The 17,008-nt window shown below is 47.5% G+C and overlaps 1 protein-coding gene across 3 annotated transcripts in view; it reads right to left on the bottom strand.

Annotated features, from left to right (window-relative positions):
• The window catches only part of AUH (AU RNA binding methylglutaconyl-CoA hydratase), a 625,046-nt gene that overhangs the window by 258,444 nt on the left and 349,594 nt on the right, over nt 1-17,008 (bottom strand). For all 3 annotated transcript variants that reach the window (XM_063913676.1, XM_063913677.1, XM_063913675.1), the window contains one exon: nt 9,593-9,685. In XM_063913676.1, the coding sequence (XP_063769746.1) occupies nt 9,593-9,685 (93 nt within the window). The remainder of the gene's footprint in view (nt 1-9,592; nt 9,686-17,008) is intronic.

The raw sequence follows: 17,008 nt of genomic DNA, 5'->3' as shown, positions 1-17,008 counted from the left end.
AAATTTCTTCCCTGTGTGACTGCTCCCCACCCTCGGAGTCTTGCATCCGTGGTCACCAGGACCCAGTCCTGAATGCCGAATCTGCGGCCCTCGAGAAGGTGAGCACTCTGCAACCACCACAGGAGCGACACCCTGGCCCTGGGGGATAGGGTGATTAACCGATGCATCTGAAGATGTGATCCGGACCACTTGTCCAGTAAGTCCCATTGAAAGGTCCTCGCATGGAACCTGCCGAAGGGAATGGCCTCGTATGATGCCACCATCTTTCCCAGGACTCGAGTGCAGTGATGCACAGACACCTGTTTTGGTTTTAATAGGTTCCTGACCAGAGTCATGAGTTCCTGAGCTTTCTCTATCGGGAGATAAACCCTTTTCTGGTCTGTGTCTAGGATCATGCCCAGGAAAGACAGACGAGTCGTAGGGACCAACTGCGACTTTGGAATATTTAGGATCCAGCCGTGTTGCCGTAACACTTCCAGAGAAAGTGCTACGCTGATTAGCAACTGCTCTCTTGATCTCGCTTTTATGAGGAGATCGTCCAAGTATGGGATAATTGTGACCCCTTGCTTTCGCAGGAGTACCATCATTTCCGCCATTACCTTGGTAAATATTCTCGGTGCCGTGGAGAGACCAAACGGCAACGTCTGAAATTGGTAATGACAATCCTGTACAACAAATCTGAGGTACGCCTGATGAGGCGGATAAATGGGGACATGAAGGTATGCATCCTTTATGTCCAGAGACACCATAAAATCCCCCCCTTCCAGGCTTGCGATAACCGCTCTCAGCGATTCCATCTTGAACCGGAACCTTTTCAGGTACATGTTCAGGGATTTTAAATTCAATATGGGTCTGACCGAACCGCCTGGTTTCGGGACTACGAACATGGTCGAATAATAACCCCTTCCTTGTTGAAGGAGGGGAACCTTGACCACCACCTGTTGAAGATACAATTTTTGAATTGCAGTTAACACTAATTCCCTCTCGTGGGGGGAAGCTGGCAGGGCCGATTTGAGGTATCGGTGAGGGGGCATCTCTTCGAATTCCAGCTTGTATCCCTGAGACACAATCTCTATTGCCCAAGGATCCAACTGGGAGTGAACCCACTTGTGGCTGAAATTTCGAAGACGCGCCCCCACCGGGCCTAGCTCCACCTGTGGAGCCCCAGCGTCATGCGGTGGATTTTGTAGAGGCCGGGGAGGACCTTTGTTCTTGGGAACTAGCTGTGTTGTGCAGCTTCTTTCCTCTGCCCCTGCCTCTGGCAAGAAAGGACGGACCTCGAACTTTCTTGTTTTTCTGAGATCGAAAGGACTGCATTTGATAATACGGTGCTTTCTTAGGCTGTGAGGAAATATATGGCAAAAAATTTGACTTTCCAGCAGTAGCTGTGGAGACCAGGTCCGAGAGACCCTCCCCAAACAATTCCTCACACTTGTAAGGTAAAACCTCCATATGCCTTTTTGAGTCGGCATCACCTGTCCATTGCAGAGTCCACAGGACCCTTCTGGCAGAAATCGACATAGCATTGATTCTAGAACCCAGCAGACTAATGTCTCTTTGAGCATCTCTCATATATAGGACAGCGTCCTTAATATGCCCCATGGTCATTAATATAGTATCCTTGTCCAAGGTATCAAGTTCCTCAGATAAGGTATCCGTCCATGCTGCTACAGCACTACACACCCAGGCCGACGCGATTGCCGGCCTCAGTAAGGTACCTGAATGTGTATAAATGGACTTCAGGGTACCCTCCTGTTTTCCATCCGCAGCATCTTTGAGGGTAGCCGTATCCTGTGACGGCAGGGCTACCTTCTTGGACAAGCGTGTTAAAGCCTTGTCCACTCTAGGGGAGGATTCCCAGCGTAACCTGTCCGTTGGCGGGAAAGGATACGCCATAAGAATCCTTTTGGAAATCTGCAGTTTTTTATCTGGAGTTTCCCAAGCCTTTTCACATAACTCATTTAGCTCATGTGAGGGGGGAAAGGTTACCTGTGGCTTCTTTTCCCCATACATATGAACCCTCCTGTCAGGGACTGGGGTTTCCTCTGTGATGTGCAACACATCCTTAATTGCTATAATCATATAACGGATGGATTTAGCCAATTTTGGCTGTAACTTTGCATCATCGTAATCGACACTGGAGTCAGAATCCATGTCGGTATCCATGTCAACAATTTGGGATAGTGGGCGCTTCTGAGACCCTGACGGCCTCTGCGACATAGGATCAGGCATGGGCAGGGACCCTGACTGTCCTAAGGCTTCAGCTTTTTCTAACCTTTTATGTAAGAAATTCACACTATCATTTAAAACCTTCCACATATCCATCCAATCAGGTGTCGGTGCCGTCGGCAGAGACACCACATTCATTTGCTCCCGCTCTGCTTCCACATAGCCTTCCTCATCAGACATGTCGACACAAGCGTACCGACACCACACACACAGGGAATGCCCTTTTCGAAGACAGTTCCCCCACAAGGCCCTTTGGAGAGACAGAGAGAGAGTATGCCCGCACACACCCCAGCGCTATGACCCAGGAATAACACAGTAACTTAATGTTAACCCAGTAGCTGCTGTATATTGTGTTTTTGCGCCTAATTTATGTGCCCCCCCTCTCTTTTTACCCTCTTCTACCGTGAATCTGCAGGGGAGAGCCTGGGGAGCTTCTTCTCAGCGGAGCTGTGGAGAAAAAATGGTGCTGGTGAGTGCTGAGGGAGAAGCCCCGCCCCCTCGACGGCGGGCTTCTGTCCCGCTCAAATATGCATTTTCTTGGCGGGGGCTCATACATATATACAGTGCCCAACTGTATATATGTGTACTTTTGCCAAAAGAGGTCCATATGCTGCCCAGGGCGCCCCCCCCCCCCCCCCTGCGCCCTGCACCCTTACAGTGACCGGAGTATGTGAGGTGTGTGTGGGAGCAATGGCGCACAGCTGCAGTGCTGTGCGTTACCTCAGTGAAGAACGGAGTATTCTGCCGCCGATTTTGAAGTCTTCTTGCTTCTCATACTCACCCGGCTTCTGTCTTCCGGCTCTGCGAGGGGGGCGGCGGCGCGGCTCCGGGAACGGACGGCGAGGGTGAGATCCTGCGTACGATCCCTCTGGAGCTAATGGTGTCCAGTAGCCTAAGAAGCAGGACCTAGCTTCAGAGAGTAGGGCTGCTTCTCTCCCCTCAGTCCCACGATGCAGGGAGTCTGTTGCCAGCAGAGCTCCCTGAAAATAAAAAACCTAACAAAATACTTTCTCACAGCAAGCTCAGGAGAGCTCACTGAACAGCACCCAGTTCGTCCGGGCACAGTCTCAAACTGAGGTCTGGAGGAGGGACATAGAGGGAGGAGCCAGAGCAAACCAGAATCTAAATTCTTTCTTAAAGTGCCCATGTCTCCTGCGGAGCCCGTCTATTCCCCATGGTCCTTACGGAGTCCCCAGCATCCACTAGGACGTTAGAGAAACATTGGTTGTGAAAAAACTTCAGTTTTCCCTCACTTTTTTCCGATGTTCCACTGATGTTTTTTTTTTTTGTTTTTTTTACAGGATTTCCAATTAGAAGCACCCATAAAAAAAGAGCTGTCCTCCCGAAACACACAGGTTTAGTGAAACTTGTGTGTTTTCGTGAGAAACAGCCACGTTTTCGCTTGAAAATGGGGCTGTTTCCAGGGACGGAATTATATAATAAACTAGCATTTGCTTGTGGCTTCGCTCGCATGAATGTCTGTTATTTCTCAGCTTACAAAATTTACAAGATTTGCAGCCTTTCCATCAGGGATTAACACAAAATGATGTTTGAGGCTACTAACTCGTGAGCAAGCCACATAAAGCTGTCCATGGGATAAGCAGCTGGTCCTAAGATCTATGCCTGCAGCCCTGAGCGTTTGCCCCTGCATCTTGTTGATCGTCATAGCAAAGCAGACGTTTACAGGAAGCTTGGCAAGCACATAGTTTTTCCTTTATTGCTCCTCTACCTGATGTCACATTGAGATCATACGTACATAACTCAATTTCTTTTTAGTTGACTAATGCTAGCCATACATCAGACCAACTTTTCTCCAACACTCCAAACTTCCAACCATCCAACTTGTCTGTTCAACTAAAACAGTGCCCCACACATCTCACCAACTTTTTACCAGTGCTCCACACATCTAACCAACTTTTCATCAGACCAACCAATCTTCCAACTTCTGTCCAACTTGTGATGTCACCGAAGTAGGCGGACAGTGCCTGCCTACAGTTCTTCAGTTTTGTTTTGTTTTTTTAATTTCAAAACATGCAGAAGTGTCTTTTTTTCAGTGAAACTGGGCTTTTCTTTCACCACCATACATTTATTAGATTTACTTATTTTTATACTGAACTATGGATACCAGCATGGTTGGGCTGCCAAGGCAAATATATATATATATATATATATATATATAAGATGTAGATATTCGGCACTCCCAATGTAGTAAAATGTACAGCTTGCCTGGTGCCCTCTTTTTTGGAGGCACAAGTATTATTTATATATTTTTTTAAAGATTATTATATATATATATATATATATATTTTTTTTTTAAATGGAATGGGAAAAACCCGAAAAAGAATTGCGTGGGGTCCCCCCTCCAAAGCATAACCAGCCTCGGGCTCTTCGAGCCGGTCCTGGTTCTAAAAATCCGGGGAAAAAACGGACAGGGGATCCCCCGTATTTTTAAAACCAGCACCGGGCTCTGCGCCTGGTGCTGGTGCAAAAAATACGGGGGACAAAAAGAGTAGGGGGTCCCCCATATTTTTTACACCAGCATCAGACTCCACTAGCTGGACAGATAATGCCACAGCCGGGGGTCACTTTTATACAGTGCCCTGCGGCCATGGCATTAAATATCCAACTAGTCACCCCTGGCCGGGGTACCCTGGGGGAGTGGGGACCACTTCAATCAAGGGGTCCCCCCCCCCAGCAACTCAAGGGCCAGGGGTGAAGCCCGAGGCTGTCCCCCCCATCCAAAGGCTGCGGATGGGGGGCTGATAGCCTTGAGAAAATTGAAAGAATATTGTTTTTTCCAGTAGTACTACAAATCCCAGCAAGCCTCCCCCGCAAGCTGGTACTTGGAGAACCACAAGTACCAGCATGCGGGAGAAAAACGGGCCCGCTGGTACCTGTAGTTCTAATGGAAAAAAAATACCCAAATAAAAACAGGAGACACACACCGTGACAGTAAAACTTTATTTCACACATGTCGACACACACATACTTACCTATGTTGACACGAAGCAGTCGGTCCTCTTCTCCAAGTAGAATCCACGGGTACCTGAAAATAAAAGATAATTATACTCATCTGATCCAGCGTCCTTATACGTAATGCCACCCCTGTAGTAGTAGCATCCTTATACGTAATGTGCCCCCAGTAGTAGTACCGTCCTTATACATAATGCCCCCCCCCAGTAGTAGTAGCATCCTTACATGTAATGCCCTCCCAGTAGTAGTAGCACCGTCCTTATACATAATGCCCCCCAGTAGTAAGAGTCCTTATACATAATGCCCCCCCAGTAGTAGCGTCCTTATATGTAATGCCCCCCCCCAGTATTAGTAGCCTCCTTATACATAATGCCCCCCCAGTAGTAGTAGCATCGTTATATGTAATGCCCCCCTGTAGTAGTAGCGTTCTTATACATAATGCCCCCCCAGTAGTAGTAGCATCGTTATATGTATTGCCCCCATGTAGTAGTAGCGTTCTTATACATAATGCCCCCCAGTAGTAGTAGCATTGTTATAGGTAATGCCCCCCCAGTAATAGTAGCGTCCTTATACATAATGCCCCCCCCAGCAGTTGTTTCGTTATATGTAATGCCCCCCCCCCCAGCAATAGTAGCGTCCTTATACGTAATGCCCCCCCTATAGTAGTAGCGTCCTTGCATGTAATGGCCCCCCCAGCAGTGGCGTCCATAAAGCGCGCACACACAGACATACCTCACACACACACTTCACACATATATACAAACACACACACACCCCCACCATACACACACACACACACACACACACACACACACACATATATACAAACACACACACACACCCCACCATACACACACACACACACACACACACACACACACACACACACTCACTTCTCTCTCACCCTCCACTTACCAAGTCTGGCTAGCCGTCACTGCAAAGCTGTCTGGTCCCGTGTAGCCCCGCCCCTTTATTCAGTGTAGCCCCGCCCCCAGTGCCGCCGTAGCTCCGCCCCCTTTTCAGGACCCGCACTGCACAGCCCGCTGTCACAGGTAATGGGGGGGGCTTTTCATGCTGCCGACGCAGTAGGCGGACACTGGCAGGCAGTGTCCGCCTACTTATCGTTCAGTTGGGGGGAAAGTTTCCCCTACACCTGAACGATTGGTTGGGAAAATCAAACAGGTTTGATTTTCCCAACTAGTTGGACAGACCGTTTCTGTCCGTTTTTCAGCGTGTGGGAGCAAACGGCTGATAATCGTTTGCTCCCACACACTGCCACATTATCTTTCCAACCAGCCAACTAGTTGGCTGGTTGGAAAGATATCGTCCTGATGTATGGCCAGCTTAAGCTAGACTGTACAATAGTGAAAACGCAATCCAAATTCATCCAGTAGTTTTCGCACGATGCCGGAACGAACAGACAGACAAAAATTCAGATTTTTTTTTTTACCATCTCCATAGTTTATAATCGGTCCATAGAAGAATATATCTCGCTGCATCTTAAGAAAATGCAATTACAAAATTCTAGTTAGGTGCTATAAGGAAGCACACTCTCTAGATATGATAAAGAGTTCCTGGAGATTCACACTTCCTGTATCTACCTTGGATCATTTATGTAAAACACTGGGGCTTTTATGCCAACTCCTTAGAAATTTTGAATGGGTCTCCATCAGCATGGGCGGATAGGGCCACCAGGAAAGGCCCCGCTGGACTTGATATTATGGTACTTGTAAGCTGTGTCGGCAGGGCCTCCATCAGGGGGTACTGTCGGGACTTTTGTCCGGGGCCCAGGGGGGGCGCCCCTGGCTCCTACCAAAAGAGACAGCTACTGTGGGTGCCGACTTGCCATTGCTACTGCTACGGGGAACAAAGCCCCTCCAGGGTCTGCCTTCCCCATTGCCTGCAGTGCTAGAAAGAAGAACACAGACGAATTCCTTGCTGGGCGGGACAGTGATGTTATCCTCCATGCTTTCCTTGTGCGCTGCCAAGAGGATAGTGGCCGTGTTGGGGGGGAGCATGTATTCCCCTTGTTGAATTTCACAGGCCGCCTGTTGTGTACTTTACGCAACAGTTTAAGCCTCCTGCGCACTGCCTGCATGGCCGCATCAGACAGCAACCATTAGTTACAGTGAGTTTGCACAGGCTGAGGCTTCCTTCCGCAGCTGGTTCACACACTGATCGCAGACAATGTAGCCTTCCTTCTCTGCATGATGATGTTACCAACAATGACAGAGAGCCTACCTTCACTACGCTGCCAACACCATTCAGCCACATCCCCACTGACCTCCACTGAGCACTGATGGCTCAGCAGCACTCTCAAGGAATACCAAATGGACCCCCTGCCCTGCACTCAATTTGCCTATAACCTGAGGCCCTGTACCTCCCTCCTGAAGTCCATGGATGGCCCGTGTTCCTGCAGACTGCCATGTTTATTATATGTGCTGCCTGGTTTTCTCTCTTTTTCTTGCTGTCCGTGTCTTTAACTATTTTATTATATTTGTCTTTACTATCATCTAGTTCAGGCATGTCAAACTCATGGTCATCCAGGTGTTGTGAAACTACAAGTCCCAGCATGCTTTACCAGCTGATCAGTGGAAGGTATGTTGGCAAAGCATGCTGGGACTTGTAGTTTCACAACAGCTGGAGGGCCACGAGTTTGACATGCCTGATCTAGTTAGACCTTATTTTCCATCTTACAGTATCACTTATCTTATCAATCTTAAACTTTATCTTATCACTTATATAATAGCATGCCTTTTTACCACTTTAATTTTCACTTCTTCCTATTATACCATCTCTCCTTAACTGTCTTCCCTTCCTGTTAAACAAATAATTACCATGCCAGGGCAATACAATTCAAATTAACCTGCGCGTTAATCCCTATGGGTGTAAGAAAGAAAAACGCACCCTTAGGGTTAACGTGAGGGAAAAAACAGTTCATGCAGAATCAGTGAGTTTCCACGATTTAATCCCCAATTTCTTGATTAAGGAAATGGCTATTTAATTGAATAGTTTTTCCCCACGCGCGTGCTAATTAACTGGTGATCAGCCATGAGGTAAACCCTGCGGCTAATTAAATATGCCTATATAAGGTACTCCAACAACTGAAGTTTGAGCTACTTTTTGTGGGAGAGTGGTAGGATGTTCCTTCTCCCTGTTACACTGGTTTCCCGGGTTATTGCACATGAACGTGAATCAACCCAGGAATTTGCTCAGTGTGAAAGGGTCCTGTAAGAATATCCCAGGACGAGCGTTCCGGCATTTCATCCCAGGTCTCGACCAGGGTTGAATCTGGGATCATCCCGGTATGCGGTGCAGTGTGAACGGGTATGCCGGGTCAAGGCGACCGGCACCCGTTCCCTGCATAGGAGGAGGCGGTGCTTGGAGATGATTATCTCCAAGCACAGCCTCTGGTAGTGTCAACGGTGATGTCACCAACCCGGTAATATGCAGGGTCGGGCCGCAAATCTGTAGGGGTCTCAAGCCGGGTCGCACCTGTGTACACATTCCCGGGTGTGTCCCAGCTATTGTCAGTCGGAAAGGGGTATTACTGGCACTTGAGAAAAACGTTCCTACCTTCCTTGGATGAGTTTGATGTTGTTACAATTGTGTGTAAAAACACAGCCTGCAGCTCATTCCCATAAGCCCGCAGGCATGAATCGCAGCAGATATGTCCATGCGGTCCAGCAAGACTAAAGGGGCCTACACACTTGCCAATGTGTGCAGCAGATATGAACAATCTAGTTCAGTAATGAACGAGAAATTGTTTATATCTTTCAGTGTGTAGGCACCAATGATGAATGATGCGCGGTTCCACGGTCGTTCATCGTTGGTGCCGGCTCGTATATGCCTGCAAGCCAATATGGGCAATATCGTCCATATTAGCATGCAGGGCTATGGGGCCAGGTGACAGGGGGAGTGAAGAAACTTCCCTCCCCCCGCCGCCGGGTCGTCCATATCGGCCGTCGGGCACCTCGGCAGCAAATCGGCAAATGTATAGGGGGCATTGGTTGCTTCACACTACAGCCAATCTGGTGGGGATAGTTTGGAAGGTAAAGAAAACAAAGGAAAGGAAAGTGAGACAGAAGATGACTGGGGTGTGGGGACATCTAATACAATGTGTGTGTGTGTGTGTGTGTGTGTGTGTGTGTGTGTGTGTGTGTGTGTGTGTGTGTGTGTGTGTGTGTGTGTGTGTGTGTGTGTATAGTGTCTCCAGTGGGGTCTGACACTAGCATCAATGAAAAGGCTTAAAGTACCTTGGATAAATAGACCCGTTAGTCTGTGTAAACATTGTGTTGTAAAATTAGTGAAAAATACACAGTATATGAACAATGGATATGAAATGCAAAACATATTCAACAAAATAAAGACATTTATGCATTGATTTTACCTGCCACTATAATGTCACTCGATAAAGCCATTTCTAGGCCTCCTCCTAAGGCTGCTCCATCCAGGGCAGCAATAGTTGGCATTGGAAGATTCGCTGGAAAAAAAAAATATGATTATAGATTCGTGAAAATAACCTAGTGTAGTAATAGTCCATAACAAAGGGGGTCATTCTCACCTGATCGCTCGGTTCAGTTTATCGTAGCGATCAGGTCAGAACTGCGCAGTTGCCTAGCAATCGCAGGCATGGCCAGACTGTGTGGGGGGCGGGCCGCAGCGGCTGCGTGACGTCACACGCAGCTGCTGCGAGCCGGCCAGCGACGAGTAGCTCCCGGCCAGCACACAAAAGCTGCGCTGGCTGGGAGCTACTCCTGAAGTACAAAAGCATTGCCGCTGTGCGATGCTTTTGTACTTCAGCGACGGGGCAGGGACTGACATGCGGGGCGTGCTAGCCCTGTGCTGGGCGTCCCCCTGCATGTCTATGTTCCTGATTGTAGCTGTGCTAAATTTAGCATAGCTACGATCAACTCGGAATGACCCCCAAAGTCATTTAACTCCCAGCAATTTAGCAAAGCATAGAGAAACATTGTAATCCCTAATTGGCTAAAATGAATGCACTGCTCAGAATCTCAGTTTGTATTAGGCATACTGGTCAGGACTAGTAAACTCTAGATTAAAATTTAATAAGATCTGTCAAGTGTAGTCTGTGCTGGCATGAAAAAGGATGGCTAGAAACATCCACGGATACAAGTAATGCTTTCACACTTTTCTCTACATCTCTTGTGCAGTCACAGTAAAACATGTTAGATAGAAAGATCATAAGCACACCCAACAAAATAATATGGAATGTGGAAAGACAAGTGGTATAAGTTAAACGACGTAGGACATGAACATGCGTGTGGATGGTGACACTAAATCTATTGGATGGTCACTGTGAATGTCTGAGGTATTGATACAATGTGAATTTGTTGAGATGGAATGTAGTCGGGATCCAGACGCCGGGATCCCTACTACCAGAATGCCGGCAGCGCCGCCACAGCTATTCCCACTCCACGACACCCATGGAGTGGGAATAGAACCTGTGGCGAGCGAAGCGATCCACCGTAACGAGCCCGCAAGGGGCTTCATTCTGCTCGCCCCCCTGCCGGCATTCTGACGATCGGGATTCTGGTGTCGGTATTTTGACCGCCGGGATCCCGTACCCAACCCATTGAGATATTGATGTTTTTTTTCCACGTGGAACCATGGGTCATACACGTAACATGACTGAGTGGCAAAAGGCAGCAAGAAGTTATTGCAAGAACCTGGGATTCCCACCTAGCATGGGGCAACACTGATGATCAAAATAAAACAAACATTTACAACATTTAAATTGTCCCTTTAAGGTTTGAAGATAAAAACTTACTTTGTTCCTACTTAATGAATGATGTTCTACTTTTCTGCTTCCGATAAACAATGTACATTAACTAAAAAATGATTGTTATGGAGCTAAAAAAAAAACCAGTCCATCTGCCAGTGCATGCCCATTTTAGAGACAGATTGCATTCTATCCTTTGTCAACATCCACCCCCATAAAGCATCTGAACTTCGGGGAAAGATTTTGATTATCATCATTGTAATGATATCAACCAGTTCATACAGTACAAGCTTCATCACCAGCAAAAAAGTAACCAGATCTGTAAGATAAAGTGAGTAGGTGATGCATGACCAACAACTAGATTATTATTATTATTATTATTATTATTATTATTGATACATCACAGAAGATGACTGTGCCTAGGTCACAGTCCCACTCATAGTTTCTTCATCTACTACCTACTTGAATACAAGGTTCTACAAATGTTCAACATTCACTACCACCAAATAGGTGATGGTTGAAATTGGGCGTTGTGGGATTGTGGCCTTAAGTGGACAATGATATCAAAACAGCCACCAGTGCATTAAAAATGACTGGAAATCTGAACATTTGTTCAACAATGCAAAAGAAAAAACACAGAAAGCAATAAAGTTTGCGCTACATGTCATTTGTTGTTGTTTTTATTTTATTTTTTTACAAATCTGATGCATGTAAAGCACAGTGATTAACAATGCTGACTCACAGGCTAGAGCTATAAATTTTATATCAAATCGAAGCACTATGGGACCTGTTTATCAAAGTATATTTGCAGGATATCTCCGGAAAACATCCATTTTCAGGGGGTACATGCAAATATTAAGTATACCCGGGATGTATGTATGTATGGGTGGATTGCAGCAGAGATATGCGCTGCAATCCCCCTTTTTCAATTGCAAAAGCATCCTCCATAGACGTCTAACACCTGATAATAAACATCAACACGTGATATCAAGAATAAAATATGACCCTATCTGTGGAGTGTATATACCCTCCACTAGAACAAAGAATGATGTTTAACTGTCGTTTGTAATTCCCTTCATAATGTATTGGATAGTAATAATAATAATAATAATAATAATGTAATAAAGATAACGCTCTTGATTCATTTTATCATATAGATGCATACTTACTCTCCCAGAAGGTCCAGGAGACGCCTTATTTTTAGGGAAGTCCCAAGGACCCCACAAGAATGGGTGGATCTCTTGCATCCTGTCCACTTCAAAGTGAAGTGGGCAGGATGGGGACAATAATACAGGAATTGCGGGTTCGTAGGGAGGGGGCGGGGGTAATATCACATGGTTCAATGAGGGGGCAGTAGTCACTTGCATCTCCTCTCAAGGCTTCTACTGGAGAAGACAACAAAAAAGCTGGCAAGCATGCATTGATGAGGCTGCAAGAATTAATTTAGAAATAAAAACTACAAAGGATATTTTAACAAGAGATATAGCCCTAAAGCAGTTATAGTTTTGACTTTGATGTGATGTACAGTATTTACTGTATTTTTCCATGAACACTTTCCAGAGCATCTGCCAAACTGTAAACTAGCTGTAAATTTATTTTGTTGGGGAGTTAGTTATCAAAGCAAAAAAAAAAAAAAAACACTACAGGAGCAGCAGACAGCCTCACTATAGAGCACAAAAAATAAGAATTTACTTACCGATAATTCTATTTCTCGTAGTCCGTAGTGGATGCTGGGAACTCCGTAAGGACCATGGGGAATAGCAGCTCCGCAGGAGACTGGGCACAAAAGTAAAGCTTTAGTACTACCTGGTGTGCACTGGCTCCTCCCCCTATGACCCTCCTCCAAGCCTCAGTTAGGATACTGTGCCCGGACGAGCGTACACAATAAGGAAGGATTTATGAATCCCGGGTAAGACTCATACCAGCCACACCAATCACACCGTACAACCTGTGATCTGAACCCAGTTAACAGCATGATAACAGAGGAGCCTCTGGAAAGATGGCTCACAACAACAATAACCCGATTTAGTTAACAATAACTATGTACAAGTATTGCAGACAATCCGCACTTGGGATGGGTGCCCAGCATCCACTACGGACTACGAGAAATAGAATTATCGGTACGTAAATTCTTATTTTCTCTGACGTCCTAGTGGATGCGGGGAACTCCGTAAGGACCATGGGGATTATACCAAAGCTCCCAAACGGGCGGGAGAGTGCGGATGACTCTGCAGCACCGAATGAGGGAACTCCAGGTCCTCCTCAGCCAGGGTATCAAATTTGTAGAATTTTGCAAACGTGTTTGCCCCTGACCAAGTAGCTGCTCGGCAAAGTTGTAAAGCCGAGACCTCTCGGGCAGCCGCCCAAGATGAGCCCACCTTCCTTGTGGAGTGGGCATTTACAGATTTTGGCTGTGGCAGGCCTGCCACAGAATGTGCAAGCTGAATTGTACTACAAATCCAACGAGCAATAGTCTGCTTAGAAGCAGGAGCACCCAGCTTGTTGGGTGCATACAGGATAAACAGCGAGTCAGATTTTCTGACTCCAGCCGTCCAGGAAACATATATTTTCAGGGCCCTGACAACGTCCAGCAACTTGAGTCCTCCAAGTCCCTAGTAGCCGCAGGTACCACAATAGGCTGGTTCAGGTGAAACGCTGAAACCACCTTAGGGAGAAATTGAGGACGAGTCCTCAATTCTTGATCAGGGTAGGGATGACTTCATCCGGAATGCCTTTTTCCTTCAGGATCCGGCGTTCAACCGCCATGCCGTCAACGCAGCCGCGGTAAGTCTTGGAACAGACAGGGTCCTTGCTGGAGCAGGTCCCTTCTTAGAGGTAGAGGCCACGGGTCCTCTGTGAGCATCTCTTGAAGTTCCGGGTACCAAGTCCTTCTTGGCCAATCCGGAGCCACGAGTATAGTTCTTACTCCTCTCCGTCTTATAATTCTCAGTACCTTGGGTATGAGAGGCAGAGGAGGGAACACATACACTGACTGGTACACCCACGGTGTTACCAGAGCGTCCACAGCTATTGCCTGAGGGTCCCTTGACCTGGCGCAATACCTGTCCAGTTTTTTGTTGAGGCGGGACGCCATCATGTCCACCTTTGGTTTTTCCCAACGGTTCACAATCATGTGGAAGACTTCTGGGTGAAGTCCCCACTCTCCCGGGTGGAGGTCGTTCCTGCTGAGGAAGTCTGCTTCCCAGTTGCCCACTCCCGGAATGAACACTGCTGACAGTGCTATCACATGATTTTCCGCCCAGCGAAAAATCCTTGCAGCTTCTGCCATTGCCCTCCTGCTTCTTGTGCCGCCCTGTCTGTTTACATGGGCGACTGCCGTGATGTTGTCTGACTGGATCAGCACCGGCTGACCTTGAAGCAGAGGTCTTGCTAGGCTTAGAGCATTGTAAATGGCCCTTAGCTCCAGGATACTTATGTGAAGTGATGTCTCCAGGCTTGACCACAAGCCCTGGAAATTCCTTCCCTGTGTGACTGCTCCCCAGCCTCGCAGGCTGGCATCCGTGGTCACCAGGACCCAGTCCTGAATGCCGAAACTGCAGCCCTCTAGAAGATGAGCACTCTGCAACCACCACAGGAGAGACACCCTTGTCTTTGGTGACAGGGTTATCCGCTGATGCATCTGAAGATGCGATCCGGACCATTTGTCTAGCAGGTCCCACTGGAAAGTTCTTGCGTGGAATCTGCCGAATGGAATTGCTTCGTAGGAAGCCACCATTTTTCCCAGGACCCCTTGTGCATAGATGCACTGACACTTGGCCTGGTTTTAGGAGGTTTCTGACTAGTTCGGATAACTCCCTGGCTTTCTCCTCCGGGAGAAACACCTTTTTCTGGACTGTGTCCAGGATCATTCCTAGGAATAGAAGACGTGTCGTCGGGATCAGCTGCGACTTTGGAATATTGAGAATCCAACCGTGCTGCCGCAACACTACTTGAGATAGTGCTACCCCGACTACCAACTGTTCCCTGGATCTTGCCCTTATCAGGAGATCGTCCAAGTAAGGGATAAATAAAACTCCCTTCCTTCGAAGGAGTATCATCATTTCGGCCATTACCTTGGTAAAGACCCGGGGTGCCGTGGACAAACCAAACGGCAGCGTCTGAAACTGATAATGACAGTTTTGTACTACAAACCTGAGGTACCCTTGGTGATAAGGGCAAATTTGGGACATGGAGGTAAGCATCCCTGATGTCTCGGGACACCATATAGTCCCCTTCTTCCCGGTTCGTTATCACTGGTCTGAGTGACTCCATCTTGACTTGAACCTTTGTAAGTGTTCAAATTTTTTTAGATTTAGAATAGGTCTCACCTAGCCTTCTGGCTTCAGTACCACAATATAGTGTGGAATAATACCCCTTTTCTTGTTGTAGGAGGGGTAATTTAATTATCACCTGCTGGGAATACAGCTCGTGAATTGTTTCCCATACTGCCTCCTTGTCGGAGGGAGACCTTGGTAAAGCAGACTTCAGGAGCCTGCGCAGGGGCAACGTCTCGACATTCCAATCTGTACCCCTGGGATACTACTTGTAGGATCCAGGGGTCCTGTACGGTCTCAGCGTCATGCTGAGAGCTTGTCAGAAGCGGTGGAACGCTTCTGTTCCTGGGAATGGGCTGCCTGCTGCAGTCTTCTTCCCTTTCCTCTATCCCTGGGCAGATATGACTCTTATAGGGACGAAAGGACTGAAGCTGAAAAGACGGTGTCTTTTTCTGCAGAGATGTGACTTAGGGTAAAAAACGGTGGATTTTCCAGCAGTTGCCGTGGCCACCAGGTCCGATGGACCGACCCCAAATAACTCCTCTTCCTTTATACGGCAATACACCTTTGTGCCGTTTGGAATCTGCATCACCTGACCACTGTCGTGTCCATAAACATCTTCTGGCAGATATGGACATCGCACTTACTCTTGATGCCAGAGTGCAAATATCCCTCTGTGCATCTCGCATATATAGAAATGCATCCTTTAACTGCTCTATAGTCAATAAAATACTGTCCCTGTCAAGGGTATCAATATTTTTAGTCAGGGAATCCGACCAAGCCACCCCAGCTCTGCACATCCAGGCTGAGGCGATCGCTGGTCGCAGTATAACACCAGTATGTGTGTATATACTTTTTATGATATTTTCCAGCCTCCTGTCAGCTGGCTCCTTGAGGACGGCCCTATCTATAGACGGTACCGCCACTTGTTCTGATAAGCGTGTGAGCGCCTTATCCACCCGTGTGACAGTTCTGTACCACAAACCTGAGGTACCCTTGGTGAGAAGGGTAAATTGGGACATGGAGGTAAGCATCCCTGATGTCCATAGACACCATATAATCCCCTTCTTCCAGGTTCGCAATCACCGCTCTGAGTGACTCCATCTTGAATTTGAACCTCTGTATGTAAGTGTTCAAGGATTTCAGATTTAAAATAGGTCTCACCGAGCCGTCCGGCTTCGGTACCACAAACAGCGTGGAATAATACCCCTTTCCCTGTTGCAGGAGGGGTACCTTGATTATCACCTGCTGGGAATACAGCTTGTGAATGGCTTCCAATACTGCCTCCCTATCGGAGGGAGACGTCGGTAAAGCAGACTTTAGGAAACGGCGAGGGGGAGACGTCTCGAATTCCAATTTGTACCCCTGAGATACCACCTGAAGGATCCAGGGGTCCACCTGTGAGTGAGCCCACTGCACGCTAAAATTCCTGAGATGGGCCCCCACCGTGCCTGAGTCCGCTAGTGAAGCCCCAGCGTCATGCTGAGGACTTGGCAGAAACGGGAGAGGGCTTCTGTTCCTGGGAACTGGCTGTTTGCTGCAGCCTTTTTCCTCTCCCTCTGCCACGGGGCAGAAATGAGGAGCCTTTTGCCCGCTTGCCCTTATGGGGCCGAAAGGACTGCGCCTGATAATACGGCGTCTTCTTATGTTGAGAGGCTACCTGGGGTAAAAATGTGGATTTCCCAGCAGTTGCCGTGGCCACCAGGTCTGATATACCTACCCCAAATAACTCCTCCCCTTTATAAGGCAATACTTCCATATGCCTTTTGGAGTCAGCATCACCTGACCA

Source organism: Pseudophryne corroboree, chromosome 1 (assembly GCF_028390025.1).
Source record: "Pseudophryne corroboree isolate aPseCor3 chromosome 1, aPseCor3.hap2, whole genome shotgun sequence".
Lineage (NCBI taxonomy): Eukaryota > Metazoa > Chordata > Amphibia > Anura > Myobatrachidae > Pseudophryne > Pseudophryne corroboree.
This window is presented reverse-complemented; position numbering and strand designations above follow the sequence as displayed.